This window comes from Dermacentor andersoni, chromosome 5, assembly GCF_023375885.2.
Source record: "Dermacentor andersoni chromosome 5, qqDerAnde1_hic_scaffold, whole genome shotgun sequence".
NCBI lineage: Eukaryota > Metazoa > Arthropoda > Arachnida > Ixodida > Ixodidae > Dermacentor > Dermacentor andersoni.
Window position 1 is genome coordinate 28,534,474 of NC_092818.1, and position 20,244 is coordinate 28,554,717.

Below are 20,244 nucleotides of genomic sequence, written 5' to 3' on the forward strand. Positions count from 1 at the left end.
GTCTTAAGGAGCGGAGAGGCGTGTGTTGTATTTTAAAATCATTATTCCAGAAGTGTTTAATTTCAACACTTTCGACAATGAGGGAAGTGAAGTGTGGCAAATTCAACAACCTAAAGACGTCTGCATCTTGCTTTGGACACAAATCGTATGCCACAGTTGACAGTAGTGAACGTAAAATTGAATTAATTCTTGAGCTCCACCTAAGAGTACAATGGCCATACACAGACAAGCCATAACGTAGCACACTGTAGACTAAAGCATGGGCAATAATTTTTCGCACGGAGATTGGCATAAGACATCGCATATTCTATAACACACAGGAGACCACGCTCAGCTTTTTACAGAGATGCGATAATTGCGAGTTCCATAAACTATCAGAGTCAAAAAGCAACCCAAGATACTTAACAGAATATGCATTTTTACCAGGTTGACATGCACATTCATAACAGTCAGATGTGTATAAGAATAATGATGTCATAGGCAGGATTTCTTTTATGGGGTTGTGGAAACAGACAAGTCGCGTTTAAGAAGGGTTTATGCTTATTAAATTAGCTGCAAACCAGTCCATAGCTTTAGTTGCCTCATTCTGTAAGGAGCTGATTGCATCAGAGTAATTAGTTGCACAGGATACAAGAACCGTATCATCGGTATATTGATATATATAATTACCTACTACATTGGACAAATCATTGACATAAATCTTAAAAAGCAGGAGGAGGAGGAGGAGGAAAGAACTTTATTGGGTCCTGAGGAACCCCTTCCCACCCACTCTTGGTTTAGTGGTCGGCAGGGGTCGCGGGCCGCACCCACGTTGGGACGGGAAGCCCGTGAGCCTCCGCCCTTTCGTGAGCCCTCTGGACGGCCCGAAGCAGAGGGCTTAATATTGAGTCCTGAGGGACTCCAGAATGAATACAGGTAACTATTTCCCACCTTTACACACTGTCGTCTATCCTGCAGAAAGTTAGTTAATAAATTCAAGAATGATCAACGAAGGCCTAGGAGAGACAGTTTCTGTAACAAAGTTTCTGTACAAATTTCCGGAGTTCCCCAAACATCGACCTGATTATGAGGCACGCCGTAGTGGGGGACTCCAGAAATTTGGACCACTTGGGGTTCTTTAACGTGCACATAAATCTAAGTACACGGGTGTTTTCGCATTTCACCTCCATCGAAATGCGGCTGCCATGGCCGATGGCCGAGATTCAATCCCGCGATCTTGTGCTTAGCAGCCCAAAACCATAGGCACTAAGCAATCAAGGTGGGTACTTGCTGAACTCTAATGCAGATGCGTAGCGTTTTCTGAAGCGAAATACTGTGTAATAATGCGAAGCATTCCAGCCACGTTGTGGTAGGCCAGTAGGCCGTACTAATGTATACGTTCGTTTCTGGCATTGTTTGGCGCCTCTTGAATCTTGTTCGTTGACGAGGTGTCTTATTGTCGAGAAATTGACTCGGGCGTAATACGAGTAATGGGATAGGGAAAAAATAAACGGGGCAGGAAATGCTAGGCGCGCTGCGAGAAGCACGGTTTAAAACCGATTTATTAACCGGGATTCCCTGGCGAAAGCCAGGTGAGACTCCTAGGGTGCGCGAAGGCCTTTCTAGGTGATCCACCGGTCAGATGCTTCCCGCGTTGCTCGGTACCTTTTCTTGGCAAGGGTGTTTTCCGCGTGGCGCTTCGTGCGCTGGGAAAACTCATATCACGTGTTTGGCCGTGGGCTGTATAAGTTGCTTGCAGCCTGGGCAGGTGTGGCTGCGCCTAGAGACGCCATGTGTGTCATTGTCAGCGTACACCACTTGTTCACTTGCCTCGGATCGAAGTGAGGGCTAACGCAGACTGAAGCCAGAGAAGAATCACTCGTGCGACTCAAGTAAAACAAGCTGGCGTTCGTTCGGAGGTACAGCGTTTCGCAGGTGCTTCGGTCATTTCTTCCCAAAGTAGCAGTGGACGTTATAAGCGTCGTGAAAACCAGGCTAAGTTGTACGGCGGTGATGCGAGAGGTGGTGGGGACTTTGAGCCGAATGCGCTGAAAACTAGAGCTCGCGATGCCTCGTGGTCCATCTGACTTTTGCGGATACCACTACTGCCTGGAACTCTGGCGCCCCATACCCTGGTTCAATCCCGCTATCGGACACATTTTTATTCAACAGTCCTCTGCGAGATATTGCATGGGCCCTTTGAATGAAAATGAGATGCGCGGAATCGTGGGATTGAACTTTAGTCGAATCGGTGGATGCTCCACCGATTAAGCCGGGGGAGTGCGTTCGAAACGGTTGTATAATTGTCAACCTACAACTCTCTGTTCATTTTCGTGGCTATAGTGCTTTGAGACAATTGGCGCGTGCATCACTTCGAACATTATCAATTCGCTTAGGGAAGCGAAAGCAGCTGCGGGCACGCCAGCTGCCTCCTTGACTACGGGCGAGAACGTGGTGCTGCTGAGCACGAGACTCAGAAGCGGCGCGCCGAGCAAGCGTCATAACCTGGTGTCGCCATTTTGGTCGTAGATGTCAAGCCGTCGTCATCACGCGTACGCTCCCGTCTCACACCCAATCGCTCACGTTACGCGGACACGTTAACAACTTGCGCCTGCCCAAGCGATGCTACATACAGAGAAATACCTTCGAAATGCCTCGCGAGACAGTGATTTTCAGATCGGGGGCCCTATAACGTAAATCTATTGCAATAAGTTTTTATTCCACTCTCCTGACGTCAAATTTGCGTAACCGCTGATGCAAGCATCGGGCGGTCAGCCGCAGGGTTGTCTGAACAGACCAATCAAACGCTCTCCTCGTTCATAGGAGGTCACTTTTGTTTGCTTGAAAGACGAATAACATCGCCTACACTGAGCGACTTGCCTTGTCTAATTGGCTGACAAGAGGCGAGGAGCATGCTAAAGTGGAGAGGGATTCGATGTGGCCGAGCCACTGCAATAAAAATCGATAACCGGACAAAGAGAGTGGTGCCGGCGTCTGCGATTGGTCCGCTTTCCCTCACTTCGCCTTTGGTGGCTGGTCGAAAATCGCGGCGGCATGCAACGGAAGCTTAGGAATGGCGCTAAAACTGATCCTCAGCAAAGAAGAGTTGACAGAACGAGGTCGTAAACTTGCCGAAAGTGCTCGAAAACGTTAAGCAACCGCGCAAAAAGTTTCATTATACGCAAATGAACCCATGCTCTCCGGCAGGTGCGAGTAGCCAGTCCCTGAGCGATTGGCAGCAGCCATTTTTTATTCCTTTCGGAACGGGGCAGCCTGCGGCTATTCAGGAGAAAACACAGTTTTGTTCGGCATACTAATGCATCTTTAACGCGTATGCGTCCCTTTCACGCGGTGAGTTTTTGCGCTTTTGTGACGTCGCTTGACAGGCAAGTGAAGTGGGTGCAGCCCGAAAGCTTTTGACCAATGGCCGAGGGCTAATGGCTAAAATGCGTCGAATAAGAAATAACTATTTTTCTATTGTTCGGTAAAATCATGCATAATCAGTGGGCACACGTCATATCAGATGGGAAGCTATCGCGGTTTTGGTGACGTCGCGTGACAGACCGGTGAAGTGGGGGCGATCCAAAAAAGTTTTTGACCAATCGCGGAGGGCTGATTGCAGAATTGGAATAGTAAAGTTTGGAATAGTTTTACGTTATAGCGCCCGGGATCTGCGTTATTTATTGCAAATCTGTAACAATGGCGAAGTGAGAGTGGATCTCGAGCTATGATCAGCCCAAACGGTGGTCGTGTCTGCTTCGTGGTGCAGTCTAGATTGGTTCGTAGAACTTCGGCCCAAAATGTCAGTGGTTAGCAGTGATTTCAGCAGACGGCCTCTTTTGAGGCTGTCTGCTTCCCCTGTATTTTCGAAAGAAAATAAAAAGGTTTACAAACAATTCGAGACACGTATCTGAGAGAAAATTCCAGATACGGACCTTTCTTTAATTGTTAATGCTTGACAGTGTTAATGAAATCAGAAGTGCTTCGCTAGCGATTCTCAACTGTAATGCGGGCAAGTTGGTAAAGAGAAAGGTTGCGGAAGATGACCTAATTTTGCCACCGATAGCCATGACGCAAAGGCTGAGCGCGTCTAATCTGCGCGCTTGGGCACCACTTCGCAAAAGCGCGGAATGACAACCACCAACTATAACCGCCAACCAAAATAGCCCTCCGTTTAGTGCTACACTCGGCGAAACAAGTACCACATTTTTGAAGCACAAAACTGCTCTAACCCGCTACGAAACAACGTACTCAAGCTCACACGAGCGACATAAGAACGAAGGTGAATCCAAACTCTACACTGACACTTACAAATAAAGCGTACGATACATAAATCAAGTCACAATGAAATTTAAGCATTTAGGCTGTTCCTATCCTACATTTACGTGAATACAACAAATTAACGCAAATACTGGCGCTTTCTTTACTCGAGCATTACGCAATCAGGTTCCAGTAAAAAAAAAAATTAACAACAAACTAAAAAATGTCTGTCTCGCGGACAGAAAGGACCAGAACTTAAAACAATACACGCTTCTTGACATCTCAACCCTTTCATGTGCTCAATACGCGGTTTAACTTCACCCCAAAGAAGACTTTGAAAAAATCAATACTAAAATTGCAAATAACAACATGGGCTTACAAAGGATTCTGTTCTTAATCGCTTGATGTTCACAAATACACCTTTTCAAACGCGCTCGAGCGGGTCTCCCATTATCGAGTCTACACGTTGTCCAATCGCGACACCAGAACAAAGGTTATTTGCCTGAAGAACTTGCAGTAGCCTAGACTTTCGACTCACTGCCTCCAAACGTTCGGGAAACGGCGCACCCGAATCCGCGGGCACACTGCCCTCCTGTCCGCTAGGCAGTCGCCTTTATTTCCACTAGAAAGTGCACGCCCATTGAAGCCCACTTTCGAGCAGACCAGATGCTGCGCTATGTTCCTCTGCTTACAATGCCTTGCCACAGCTGAGAACAAGCGGAATTTGCGATGTCTGAACTTCTGCGAAATACTTTCTGTCCCGACGCTCGTCACGCCTATTCTAGATTTCAACAACCACCTAAGCTTTGGATCTAACCTACTCCGCTTTTCCCTAACATCGTAGCGGTTGGTGCGCTTCACCCGGCTCGTATCGCCGCACGAGTACGACTTTTTTGGCTTGCGCCTTCGTCGTTTGCCCCATGTGCGCCTCGTAAAGCTTGCGGTCCCGGCACTCGTACTCGCAGGTACGCTGCCTTCTCCTCGCAACGATATCATTCCGGGCGGCAAACCCAAGCTATGCGCTTGTTCCTCGCTTGATGTCAGTCCTTCTGACAGAGCATGAGTGCATCCGACGCCATCTGCGTTCACCCTGACGTCTTTCCTCAATTGGCTGGATTTTATCGCGGCCATCGAAATCAAAAGGGTCCCTGTCGGCCACTGCTTCCAAAGCGACCTCTCTAGACGGCGAAGCAACATTGTGTTCGCTCTTGTCACACAGCGTCAGCATCAACGGCACCACAGCATTTCCTACGCATACTGAGCTATAGTAGCTATCTCAATAGGCGGTCGGTCCTCAACAAGCTCGTCATTGTCGCTATCATCTTGGACTTCGCAGTCGACCTGATTTATAGCTTCAAAATGCCTCAACAAAGCCTTTTTCGCCTCATTGTAGTCCCGATTCTCCTATTTAAGCAGGTGTTCCAAAACACTCGCGGCTTTAGACGGGAGCAACGTGACCAACTTCTTGGGCCAGAAGTACCACCTGACACGTGTCCCGGCTGACATTTCTTCACACACTCCTTCAAGATCAGAGAGAAACCTAATGGTATCTTCGCCTGTCCTGAAGCTGTGTAGGTGGCCTTGGGCTCACTGCCATTTAAGCGCTTGAATTTCCTGATCAAACTCCTCCGTCCTAAGAGCGTGAAGTTGCGCTCCCTGCCGCTCACACCTCTCAGCTTCAAGCTCACTTCCGTGCTCGCTTTTCTGCTTTTACCTTTCGCTCTGCAATCATTTCCCATGATTCGTCGGCATCACGTTGAGAATCGCTTTCCTTGTTTTTGCGGAGCCGGCGGAAACGCCAAACTCCTCGCAAGTTTTAATGAGGTCCTGAACTTGGAATTCCTCCATCGCGATCTAGTTCCTCGTGTTGCTTGTCCAATAAATTTACCCTTACTTCAAACTAGAATTGACTGTTTAAAGAGAGTAACTTTCGTAAATCATAGCCCACCAAAAGAACAAAACACTCTCCCAATATCTGCCTGTGCTAGAGAGGTCTGGCGACATGAAAAGCAAACATCAGGTGCTCACCCAGCCAAACTGGTCGACGCCGGCCGGTCTCGTGGCGGCCATTGAGCGGTGTAGCAAGCGTTTTCGGCCCTCGTATCTCGTAGCTTGCCATCAACTGTTGAGATACTGGTCGGCCAATCCCACCACTGCCACCACTATTGCGGTTTCGGGGTGGAGGACGAGAGGCGGACTCTTGGAGCAGATGAAGAGGAGGCGAAAAGCTTTACACAATATGTACAGATACAACAGAAAATAGCATACATGTAGCGGTAAGAGCACACCAGACCGACTGGGCGGCTAGTGGCGACTCTTTCTTCTCAATGGGCCGGTTCTGCCTTAAATCCCTCTGGCGGCCCATCGACAGCAGGAACAAGGCGGGGAAGGTGCTGACGTCATGCGCGGCTCATTCCTCTTTCGTCGCGGTAGGAGTCTCGGTGCTGCGCGCCATTGGACTCTTCAGTTGGATCACGGAAAGTGGTGGGCAGTCTCGTGGAACTTTGAATGTTGTCAGTCACATGGGCAACCACTATAGAAGAACTAGGGGAGGGGGGGCGCCCGTTGCTTCGATGATAGGCAATGCAGTGTGGGACAACACACGCAGGTTTTGAGCGAGTGCTCTCCGGGGGTGAACAGGGTGCTCTGGATGTGCTGGCTGGATTCACACCTGTCAAGTGTTACAAAACATGAACCTCCAAAGGTTTCCGGGTATCCAGTTGTTCACAACGTAAACAGGACTGCCACTTGGAAATGGAAAGACCCAAGCGAATTTTTCGATCAGTTCTTTGTGCTTCCTTCGAACTAAACATACTTTCTGGTACATTTCATCCAAAGGTTGAATGTCATACTGAAAGTAATCCGTGGACGCGCGTCACATGGCACCACGGACTAAGATGCTTTCTTCACAAATTGTGGTATTACTTACGAAGTGACAAGCTTATTGTACGTTGCGCCATATTACTTATGACTTCGCATTAGCAAGGTGACGCCAGAGGGCCCGTGAATCATGCATTCAAAGGGAAGCGCCCGAAAGCGAACGATGCTTCCTTCTTACCGTGTTCACGTCATCAATGCGCACTTCGTGGCATAAACGTCGGCGCACTAGCGTGACGCGAGGGTGCCTATATATATATGCCGAGGGCCCGGCGAACCTCGTAGGCACACGAGTAGCAGCATGATCACTACACTATATTAAAACAGACAGATATGCTTTATTAAATTGAGGTCGATTTTGTGTATCTTTATGCATTTTGCCGATGGCGCAGCACGTCTACGGGCATTGCGTTCTGGTCTAAAGCGTTGAAAAAAAAAGAACACTGTGCACCTGTGTACGTACAAGATGTCGCAAAGCGGGGCGTGATCCTGCCCATTGATTCCGTTGTTTTTTTGCCGCAGCATGTGGCGAGAGCAAGTTTCCCGACGATCCCGACTTTCGTATCGTGGGCGGCCGAGAAGCCAACAAGGATGAATGGCCGTGGCAGGTAAGCTGGCGTTATAATCGACCTTCTTCAGGCATGTACATCGCTCCTATTCGAGAGTGAATCATTGTTGGCGAAAACGTAAAACTCCGTAAGAAGGCTTTCCCACACGTGTAACTTGCCTTAATCAAAGTGGGCGCGCTCCGGTTAATACCACTGCTAAAGCTATGGCATACGTTTTCAAATCTTCGACGGTGTCCCGAAGAGAGCGTGGCAGGAACGACGTCACCGGCCCGCATGTTGACACATCATTTGCTGTTCCAGCCCGACGTGCGCCATCTCGGGTAGGTCAAACGAGGTTTGTCGACAAGCTCACGTGCAGGTTTTGCATATCGTCAATTAGAACGGAAGATTGGGCGATTCGGTAAGGATTGATCTACAGTATCACACGGGCTGTCAGGGGAAGCTGAGATATGCAGAACGCAGTTACTGCACCGTACAGACTATGAGAACTGACAGTATATAAAGGAGGTGACACACCCCAGCCTAGCAAGAATACCTGTTGCAGTAAAATGCGAGCTTTGTGAAGACGGATTCACTTATGTGGCGAGGCTGGTGCCGAAGAACGCCGTACAACCACTCGCAAAAACGTCAGCACGAACGATTGGAACCGTACTACTGATCAGTGAAATAAAAACGAAATCTACAAATTAAACCGCAAGCAAGGGTGCCATAACGTAAAGCTTTCCAAATCTTTTTTATTCCAATTTTGAAATGAGTCGTCCACAATTGGTCAAAAAGTTTTCGGGCCACCCCCCACTTCGCCTGTCTGTCACGAAACGTCACGAAACCCGCGATAGCTCCCCGTCTGATATGACGTGTACACACTGATTGTGCATGAATAGACCGAACGAAAGTAACATAATTATTTCTGACTCGACGCATTTCGCCATTAGCCATCTGCTATTGATTAAAGGTTTTTAGGCTGCGCCCGCTTCGCCTTTCTGTCACCCGACGTCACAAGACCGCGAAAACTCACCGCTTCAACATGACGTGTAGGCGTTAAAGATGTATTAATATGCCGAACAAAACTGAAAATTTCTATAGATAGCCGGAGACTGCCCCGGTCTGAAAAGAATGGAAGATGGCTGCCTGCCGATCGCTCAGGCATTGGCTACTCGCACCTGCCGGAAAACATGGATCTATTTGCGTATAATAAAGCTTTTTGCGTGACAGTATAACGTTATTGAGCCCTTTCGGCACGTATACGACACCGCTCTGCCAACTATTCATTGATGAGGATCGTTTTAGTGGCATTCCTAACCTTGGGCTGCACGCCACCGTGATTTTTCACAGCCACTGTAATCTAATAAGGGGAAGAGGACCAATCGCAGACGCCGGTGCCACCCTCAGCCGGTTATCGATTTTCACTTCGCTGGCGCGGCTCCATAGAAACCCTTTCCACTTGCGCGTGCTCCTCGCCTCTTGTCAGCCAGTTAGATAAGAAAAACCGCTAAATGTAGGAAATGTTATTTGCTTTGAAAGCAAACAAAAGTGACCTCCTATAAACGAGGAGAGCTTTTCACTGATGTGTTCAGACAACGCTGCGGGCCACCGCCCGACGCTTGCGTCGGCTGTTACGTAAATGTGACGTCAGGAGATTAGAATAAAAACAGGTTGGAATAGTTTTACGTTATAGGACCCCAAATGTGCTAGCTGTCAAAGCATCGGATAAATAATAAAAGCGCGCAGAAATGCAGTCGTGCAGTCGTTAGAATTGAAGATGCAGTCGTTCTACCTGGAGAAAAATATGATGTTATATTGTTTAAAAAATAATCTTGTTGACGGCTGCTAAAAATTTCCTCTGCGTTGCCGTCATAAATGCAAAAAGTGATTATTTTATATTTCATGGCTGGTTCACATCACACGCTCGTGATTTTTGTATAAATAAATAAATAAATAAATAAATAAATAAATCATAATTATTAAGTTAATCATTCATTCATTCATTCATTCATTCATTCATTCATTGGTTAAGTCATTAATTATTTATTACTTTTTAAATGATTTTTCAATTATTTTTGTTTATGTTTGCTTTCTCTTTGCATGTCATATTCCAGATTATTTGCAGGTAATTGTGCACATGAGAAATTCCCGCGCGATATTCTGACTTCCTGAACAGTTTCGTTATATACTTCAACAGGTGACATTGAAATAACCAAACTACTGAGGAACCAAAGGCCAATTTCACAAAGCATTGCGTTCGTAAATGATCTCGCCACTGGCCGATGGCCTTCGCTATTCGTACGTCCAAATGGGGATTGGCGGGAATTTGCTCTTACGTACAATTGTAGATTTTATTGTGAATATGGGCCCCGGAGGTTTATTACTACAGGGCGGAAACTTTCAAAATATCTTCCCAAATGACTCGTTTTCATATAGCAGTGAAATACCAATCGATAGCTGCATTTTTTTTAAAGATTCGATTCTTTAACTTCGGTACACATTCAGTAACGCAGCGTCGAGTGTACGACACCGATAGATGGCGCTAGGCATTTCACGCGCCTCATGTCCTGCACTTCTGGGGAGGGCCTGTTTTATGCTTTTCACTGCCCTGGCAGAGCGTAATCGGGTCCGCGAGCTCTCTCATTCTTTCTCTCCCTCAATAACTCTAAAGAATGTTAGCCGCTTACAATGCTCAAGTTATCAAAGAAATTTTTAATTCCTCTTGTTTCTTTTTACTGCTGACGGGGTAATGCTTGCAACCGAAGCTAACTCGCGCATGCTCTCAGCTCGTCCTGTGTAAGGGATTGCTTAACCTGCGCAGGTGTCGGTGCGCCTGACGCACCCGCAGGCCGGCAAGATTGGCCACTGGTGCGGTGGCGTTTTGCTCAACAACCGGTGGATACTTACTGCAGCCCACTGCATCGTAAAGTGAGTACGGCGCACATGTCCCGAAGCACTCGACGAGAGCATGTTGCGAAAGACTATACGATGCGCGCTATGAGGCTCGGTCGCTAACACTCAGTGACTTAGCTGGCCAGGAACATTTTTGTTCATCATACATCGCAAAAATTCATATTCGTCTTCCCGACCTTGTTCCGCGAGCCAACGGTGTCCTCAGCCACGGCCATTATATTCAAAGGGCACGAAGCCCTGTTTGCTAATCACGTAGTCTGAGGTGACCGCCATCAACATCGTACTTGTGCACGCTTAACTCTCACGGGTATCATTACTCCGCGCAATGCGCGTGTTCTCTGTGTGCCAACAAGAACGTAAATACTTTCCAGGCGCCGTCATTGGAGACTGCTAAATTCTCGTAGCATTTGTTGTATTCTTGTCGGACGTGCGACTGCCCGCTAATAGTAGCCCGAAAAAGGTAAAGAAAAGCCACTGGTGGTGCCTTTTATTGAACTTATCGCGAATAACCTAGTTTACTGTAGATGATTAAAATTACTTTGCGTGTTTATGCCCCTATGCCACACCTTTTGCCTATATAAAATAAATTATGTATCAGGTTCTCCGTTGCTCGATGGCTTTGACGCATGCAATCTCATATAGTTATTGCTCCAATTCAAAGTCATAGTTCATCGGAAAGAAACATTTGTAATATGGTGAGTGGACAACACACGATTGGGCGATTGTATCAACCACCTGAAGCTCCGTAGAAACTCGACTGCCATCATGAGCCACACAAAGCCTGACTGACTGAAACCTGTCGGCCAAGATCCTGCGGGGCCCGCATTATAGCTTTACGTTCATCAGTGTTCTTTGCCATCGCCAAGCCGCCTTCGCTAATAGTATGTCGCACGTCCCGATTGGCTGAAATTTAATTTTGCGAACAATTCCATAGCGTAAGAGCTCTTTGTGAATACGGGCCGCAGGGCTGCCGAATTCACAAAGCTAATCGTTGGTGAATGTTCTTTGCATTGGCCCGCCGCCTTCGCTAATGGTTTGTTTAGCAGCCAGATTAGCTCGCATTTGCTCTTAGAAACAGTTTTGTCGTAAGAGCTTTCCGTGTGCATTCGGCCCCAGCGGTGCGCGCGCAGCCATGCTCGATGGAAAAAAAAAAAAAAAAAGCGAGCGTGCGCGTGCTTGTGGCGCGAGCAGCCCGCTGTTCGTGCTACCGCAGCCGGTGTTCTGGAAGGTCCGGCTGGGCGAGTACCGCCAGAAGCTGACCGAGGGCAGCGAGCTGACGGTGCCGGTGTCGCACGTGTACCACTACCCGTGGTACTCCGGCTACGACCAGGACATCGCGCTGATGCGGCTGGCGCACGAGGTGCCGTACAGCGAGCACGTGCAGCCCGTGTGCCTGCCGGACGCCGACGACGAGTTCCAGGGGCTCGTGTGCGCCGCCACCGGGTGGGGCAAGGTGGACTACAGTGAGTGGCACCTTTTTGGAATGTCGAATTGCGCGTGCGTGTTATTTGAGAAATTGACGAATTATGAAATACTACACGTGGCGGATGGCAAAAAAAAAAATATCCGAGTATCTCTCCAAGCGAAAGCAAACATTACCTTGTTTCTGTCCAGCTACGTGGCATTTGCGTATTTGTTAAAGTTTTGTTCAAGTTACGTGAGACTCCATATCTATACAACTTTTGCACCTTACCGTCCTACAGCTGGTTATTCATATTCAGGCGAGAACAGCGCTAAGGATATGAACGCAGGTAAAGGCACACGGAAAATGACGCGTTGCATTGTCTATCACCTGATTTATTATTTCGACAGACCAACACTTAAATATACTGGATAGAGTAATCAAAGGCACAAGAAAAGATGAAAAACATAAAAGGAGGTAGCGGCTGGTCATCTTTACACAACGGTGCATGCGCGCAGTAATGCTTCCGGTCATAGGTCAGGCGATAAATATGCGATTTCCTTGTCGATAGCTAAACAGAAGGCGCACTGACATATTTCTCTTTCAATATTCCTATGCTATACGTTTAGATTGTTTCCCGGGGTTATAGGGTTGCCAATTTGGCTAACATCACATTTTTCGAATTCAGGCTGGCAAGTGCACTTCTTACAATGTAACATGGCCACTGACTGCTTTTGTCATGCCGCTGGCTTTGCCACTGAGTCTTCGTTTGCGTTCAATCTTATATCTTGCCATTAAAACATTCAATTACATTGAGTACATTAAAAACATTGATTATTCTATGCTTCACATAACGTAGACGTCGGCTACAGCTGAATCTGCATTTTTTTTTGTCTGTCCACACTTATCTGGCACTTGGCAACACCTATTGCGCAGTAGAGAGAAAAAAAAAAAAAAAACCCGGGAGCGATGGGGATGGTTCTGGCTACTCCTGGGGGTGTGTGTATAAACCACTGCTGGCAAACACTACCAGATAGCGAAAATTTAGGCTAGCTCAACTATCGTTTCCATCTGTGCAATGTCAAACATTGATGATTTTGTAGGGAATTCTTGTTATGAATTACAAGCGTTGTACAGCTAACAGTGAGTGGAGTGCTCGGTGAATGGAGCGCTCGGTGTTGTTTGTTTCTGTGAACTGCCAACCTCCAAAGTCAGTTTCCCGCATTACTCGGATAACATATTCTCCTACATTTCTGTCAATATGCTTTCTGGAAAGATACTTTTTTTTGTTTGTCTTATGGAAATAGACTGCGAATTCTATAAGTCAAATTCCTTTCTAAGTTATTCTTAAATTATTGAAGTAATAATGGCTCGTCTCTTAAGCTGGAATGATTGATGACACCCAAATGTAAGCTCGTGGCGTCAGAAAATGTAGCAAAAAAAAGTCGAGGCAAAGGGCATCTTGTGCGATCAGAATACGTTTTGCAAAACGTACAGAAATCAGATAAAGTGCTACTGTAGTGGAACGCACATTAGCCAAGGCTGGCGAATCTTGCACAAAAAGGGCACAAGTCACCGTGACGTGATCGCCACTCGTCACAGCAGACCGGGTGAACAGCGCCGCTAGTGGACGTCGGCTTATAAATACTTTCAAAAATTGGTTGATCCCTCCTTCAGTGGACTTAAGAGGAAGCTTTAGCTCGGGTGCTCCTATCTAAATACATGTAAAAGGAGAATTCCCTTTTCTTGGCAACCACTGCACAAAATCTGACGAGGTTTGTTGCACTTAAAAAAAGAACTTAATATCTAGTGACAGTTAGTTTCGAATTTTTCATTTAGGTCGTCAATTTTTTATTGAAAGAATCGCCAAAATCGTAAATCTTCAGAAAACGAAAGTATCAAGTTTACAACTCTGCAACTCAGCAATGCAAAATGAAATGTTAATTATATGAATAGAATTTAATAGTACATATAAAGCAGACAGAATTGATATGTTACACATGAATCTGAAAAAATTTAATAACATGGAAATGCAGCTTTAATTATTGTAATTATTTATTTACATTATTAATTAATGTAAGATATAAAGTGACACATCGAATTGGACCGCTCTGAATGATCTAATGGATGCCGTTTACAGAACCGCGACATCTTTTCTTGATGCGGAGCTATTAATTTGTACACTTTGTGCTTCATTTTCTTTTTAACTTCGGAATTAAAAAAAAAACATTATTTTGTACTGAAGGCACTGGGCAGTGGGCATGATGCTGGTGTGCTGGTGCAAGAGAAGACGACGAGAAGTGCTTGCTTCCCCGTTACGATATAGCGCCGACCTGTTTACGCCTAGCGCTACAACCTATAACTAGTGACCCTTCTGCTAGGCGAACACCCCCATTGCATTTGGTGGAGCTGCTGGGTTTCTCTTCGACATCCTGGAACTCCGCAGCCGAACGCTACCACCAGATGTTGCAATGAATGAACCGGGACCGTCCCAGGCTGCTGCTCCCGTGCCCCCCGCCATCGTCTGTTCTGGCGTCATCCGGCAGCGCGATCCGGCTATATTTAGCGGCACAGACGACCATGACGTGGAAGACTGGCTCGCCGAATATGACCGTGTAAGCGCCTATAATAAGTGGGACGACCGCGCCAAGCTCACAAATGTCATCTTTTACTTGACTGACGTGGCAAACCTATGGTTCCGCAATCATGAAGCCGATTTTACCACCTGGTCGGCTTTCACGGCAACTTTGGCAGAGGTCTTCGGCCGTCCCGCCGTTCGCCGGCTTCGCGCTGAGCAGCGCTTGCGTGGTCGAGTTCAACGCCAGGAGGAGACCTTCACTAGTTATATTGAAGACGTGCTCTCGCTATGCAAGCGCGTCAACTCATCTATGGACGAAGCTGATAAGATTAAGCACGTCATGAAAGGCATCGATGACCAAGCCTTCCAGATGCTCGTCGCGAAGAGCCCGCGGACGATTGCCGAGGTCGTACAGCTCTGTCAGCACTACGACGAGCTGCGCAAGCAGCGTGCATCAACGCGCGCTGCTCAGCAGGACACCACGGATCTATCTCCGTTGGATTTCGGCCGCGACGCTGCCGATATCTCTGCCTTAATGCCGGAGATAAAGCAGTTCATCCGTCAGGAAGTGGCACGCCAACTCTCTCTGGCGAACAGCACACCCGAGCCGTCGACAACCTTGGCTCCCTCGCTTCGCCACGTCATTCAGACCCAAGTTGCCGCGGCGCTGCCATCTGCCCCTCCTCCGCAGCCTGCAGCTGGACCGCTCACTTACGCTGACGTTGTTGCCCGGCCTTACGCTCCTCCGGCTCCTGATGCCTACCGGGCCACTGGCACCTTCCATGTGCCGCCGCCACCTTCACGCCCGATGGTCGTCCCTTACTCGGCCGCTGGAGCCCCTGTCGTCAACCCGTGGCGTACATCTGACAACCGGCCAATATGCTATTTCTGCCATTTTCCGGGCCACGTAGCACGATTCTGCCGCCGTCGCAGCCCCCGTTTACCTGCCAGTGGGGGCGCCTCAAGCTACAGGCCTGCTCGACTTCCGCGTCAGGACCCATCTAGCCTTCCTCCGGACTCATCTTACAGTCGCCTCCCTTTCGATGCACGCCGGTCACCTTCCCCACGTCGCCGATCCATTTCCCCGATGGTTCGCCGACCCAGCCCAGCCCGTGAGGAAAACTAACAGTCGCAGTTCCAGAGGCAAGAACTGCGTTTACGTCGAACATTTTAAGGCCTCATTCTAACCCGGTGAACGAAATTGAACTGTCCGTAGACGGCGTCACCGTACACGCACTTATCGACACCGGAGCCGCCGTTTCTATTATTAGTGAGAAGCTTTGCCGCAATTTGAACAAAGTGACCATTCCCCTTACCTCTCTTTCTCTGCGTACGGCAACCTCGCATCGCATTCAGCCTTCAGCGTCGTGCACAGCCCGGGTTGTCATCCAAAGCGTTATGTATGTTATAGAATTTGTCGTCCTACCTCGTTCCTCACACGACGTTATTCTTGGATGGAATTTCTTATCTGTCAATCAAGCTCTTATCGACTGCGCTCGTGCCGAACTTACGTTATCCGTGCCGTGCTGCGACCATGACGACCATTCTTCTCGTAAAGTTGTTGCCGCCTCTGACATCGATATCGCACCTTTCTCCGCCGCTCTGGTTCCTGTGTCATGTAACTCTGCTGCGAACTCATCTGTTCTGTTTACACCGTCGGCCACTTGTGCGCGCCGCCGGAACTTTCTACTTCCGTTTGCTGTCGTCACTTTTTGCGACGGTTCTGCTGCCCTGTACGTGTGCAATCCGTCCGCCTGCCCATCATCCCTACTCCGCGGCGAGTGCCTGGGTACCGCTGAAGCTTTCGATAGCGTTATCCCGGCCACCATGTTTGGCGACACGGCATCACTTCCGATTTGTTCCGTCACTAATCCTGCCGCGACTGATGCCCCTGTAGACGTCTTCGCTCGCGCCGTCGACGCAGAACTCACACCTGCGCAGCAAACAGAAACCATCAAACTCCTCCAACGTTTTCGTTCCTCATTTGACATTGACCAACCATCCTTGGGTCGAGCGTCCGCAGTCGTTCACCGTATCGACACCGGTCAGCAAACACCATTGCGCCAGCGTCCCTATCGTGTGTCGGCTGCTGAACGCCGTATCATCGACCAGCACGTTGACGACATGCTGGAGCGTGGCATCATCCAGCCCTCTAACAGTCCCTGGGCATCTCCGGTTGTCCTCGTTAAAAAAAAAGATGGCTCCATTCGGTTCTGCGTCGACTATCGCCGCCTTAACCGAATAACGCGCAAAGATGTCTATCCTCTGCCGCGCATCGACGATGCCTTGGACTGTCTGCAGGGAGCGGAATTCTTTTCGTCGCTCGATTTGCGCTCCGGGTACTGGCAAGTGCCAATGGCAGAGGCCGATCGTCAAAAGACAGCCTTCGTAACGCCTGATGGGCTATATGAATTCACTGTCATGCCGTTCGGCCTCTGCAACGCGCCTGCCACTTTCGAGCGAATGATGGACACCATTCTTCGAGGGCTGAAGTGGAAAACGTGCCTCTGTTATTTAGATGATATTGTGGTTTTTTCCACCGACTTTGCGTCGCACCTCAACCGCCTCGAGCAGGTACTTGCGTGCCTCTCCACTGCAGGACTGCAACTAAATTTGAAGAAATGCCACTTCGGCGCTCGTACACTTACTATTCTCGGCCATGTAGTTTCAAAAGACGGTATCCTTCCGGACCCCACAAAACTTAGCGCCGTATCCGAGTTCCCTAAACCAACCACCATGAAAGAGCTTCGCAGCTTCATCGGCCTGTGCTCCTATTTCCGACGCTTTGTCCGTAACTTTGCCTCTGTCATTGCCCCCTTGACGCAGCTTCTCACCGGCCGTTCTGACCTATCAGCCTGGTCCTCGGCGTGCGACGACGCATTCCAAGAACTACGACGCGTTCTCACCTCGCCTCCAGTACTGCGACACTTCGATCCCTCTGCTCCAACTGAGATCCATACGGACGCTAGTGGTGTCGGGCTCGGCGCTGTTCTTGCACAACGCAAGGATGGCTTCGAAGAGTACGTCGTCGCGTATGCCAGCCGCACCCTTACCAAAGCCGAGGCAAACTACTCAGTTACTGAGAAGGAATGTCTGGCCATCATTTGGGCTATCGGCAAATTTCGTCCTTATGTGTACGGGCGTCCATTTGACATCGTGACCGACCATCATGCACTATGCTGGTTATCTTCACTAAAAGATCCAACTGGTCGGCTTGCCCGTTGGGCATTGCGCCTACAAGAGTACGACATCCGCGTTGTTTATCGCTCAGGCCGAAAGCATTCAGACGCAGACGCTCTATCCCGGTCACCCCTGCCCTCTGGCCCTGTCCACTCGTCTATTTCTACCTGCGGTGCCTTCGCCCTCAACATTTCCGACATGCCATCAGAGCAGCGCAAAGACCCATGGATCTCTTCGCTTATTGACTTCCTGTCCAGCCAGTCGCCAGCACCGATCTCTCGGACGCTTCGTCGCCAAGCCACGCACTTCATCATTCGGGATAACCTGCTGTACCGCCGCAACTACAATTCCAGCGGCCGTAAGTGGTTGCTTGTTATACCCCGACACCTCCGCTCCGACATCTGCGCCACGTTCCACGACGACCCACAATGCGGCCACGCTGGTGTATTAAAGACATACTCTCGCCTGCAGCTTCGGTACTACTGGCGCGGTATGTACCGTTTCGTTCGCCAGTATGTCCGGTCATGCCACATATGCCAACGACGCAAGACGCCACCTCAACATGCCACCGGCCCCTTGCAACCTTTACCATGCCCCGCGCGAGCGTTCGACCGCGTCGGCATTGACCTATACGGTCCGCTTCCCAACACTCCAAGCGGCAACCGCTGGGTTATTGTTGCTATCGACCACCTCACGCGGTACGCTGAAACTTCAGCCCTAGTATCTGCCACAGCAAAAGACGTCGCCAGTTTTATCCTTCAAAATCTGATTTTACGCCATGGAGCACCTCGAGAATTACTGAGCGACCGCGGTCGCGTTTTCCTCTCTGACGTCCTTTCAGCATTGCTAAAGGAGTGTTGCATCATTCACCGCACTACCACAGCATATCATCCTCAAACTAATGGGATGACCGAACGTTTCAACCGCACCCTTGGTGACATGATGGCCATGTATGCTTCATCTGACCACTCGAATTGGGATCGCATTCTACCTTTCGTCACCTACGCTTACAATACCGCCACGCAAAGCACCACTGGGTTCTCCCCTTTCTTTCTCCTTTACGGACACGAACCTTCATGCACTATGGACACGATTCTACCTTACCGGCCAGATGCTTCGGAGTGTACGACTGTTTCTAGAGCGGCTGCTTACGCCGAAGAATGTCGCCAGCTCGCTCGTTCGTTCACATCCCAGGACCAGTGGCGCCAAAAGCTTCGCCACGATTCATCCACTACGGCTCCGTGCTTTGCGCCTGGCTCGCTGGTCAGGTTGTGGGTGCCCTCTACTCCTCCAGGCCTTTCCTCCAAGCTGCTCTCCAAGTACCACGGTCCTTATCGGGTACTGAAACAAACATCCGCGGTCAACTACCTCATCGAGCCACTCGAAACGCCTTCCGACCAGCGTCGTCGGGGCCAGGAAATTGTCCACGTCTCCCGGCTCAAGCAGTGCCATGACCCCCCTGTGTTCCCCTGTCCTTACGTCGCCAGGATGGCTACTCTTTCGGTGGGGAGTGATTGTACTGAAGGCACTGGGCAGTGGGCATGATGCTGGTGTGCTGGTGCAAGAGAAGACGACGAGAAGTGCTTGCTTCCCCGTTACGATATAGCGCCGACCTGTTTACGCCTAGCGCTACAACCTATAACTAGTGACCCTTCTGCTAGGCGAACACCCCCATTGGAATTTTAACAAAATTTAGGGTCCTTGTTGTATATCCTCCATTCTGGAGCCAAAGCACCCCGCGCTGGAGGCCGCCGCCGATGTGGCGAGGAGGACTGCCCTACCTAAAACGGCACTGCTGAGGTCGCTGTGGCTAAAGCGCCGGGCACTTGACACCCCTCAGACTGCGTGCAAATTATTGGCGGGCGCGTTCTACGAACAGTGACCGGCGGTGCGGTGGTGCCTTTCAGGTTTGGAGCGGGTTGCTTGTACGTGCGGAGTGCAAGAAAGCCTGTTTGGCACAGTGTATTGTGACTTTCCCTTTCTCTTTACTCTATCCCCTTTCCCGTACCTTCTATTCAAAGATAAATGAGTCTTCTTAATGCGCTGGAAGCGAACGGACGTCTGTAATTTTTCCATAAGTTAAAAGTTCTCCGTCTCTTATTGCACATTTGTGGTGCCGAAACCCGGGGATAGGGGTGTCAAAAGATGGATATCGGCAGAATCAAGCGAAGAAGGGCCGTGGTGGGAACATCTACAACCAAGCTGCTCAACGAAGTATCCACCATGGACGGCAGCGCTTCAATCGGTGAGCTCGAAGAAAAGATATATCTTTCTTCTCTTAAAGAGGACTCACTGAAAGAGCTAGATCGGGAGATAGAACAAGGCGTTGAAGATGAAGCTTTCGAAGAGGAAGTTGCATGCTCCGAAATGTACAGAGTAAAGATCAGCGTGGCGAAAACAAAGGTACAACGCATGCTACGCGACTTTAGCTGCACAAATGCTTCATCAGATCGCAGACTAAACTCCTCAGATCAAAGAGAATCTACCGCAAACAATTCGCAAAT

The 20,244-nt window shown here is 49.0% G+C and overlaps 1 protein-coding gene across 1 annotated transcript in view; it reads left to right on the forward strand.

Annotated features, from left to right (window-relative positions):
• The window catches only part of LOC126530069 (tryptase-2-like), a 46,143-nt gene that overhangs the window by 13,610 nt on the left and 12,289 nt on the right, over positions 1 to 20,244 (forward strand). The window contains exons 2-4 of the mRNA XM_050177521.2: positions 7,639 to 7,724; positions 10,489 to 10,595; positions 11,772 to 12,043. Coding sequence (XP_050033478.2) covers positions 7,639 to 7,724; positions 10,489 to 10,595; positions 11,772 to 12,043 — 465 coding nt within the window. The remainder of the gene's footprint in view (positions 1 to 7,638; positions 7,725 to 10,488; positions 10,596 to 11,771; positions 12,044 to 20,244) is intronic.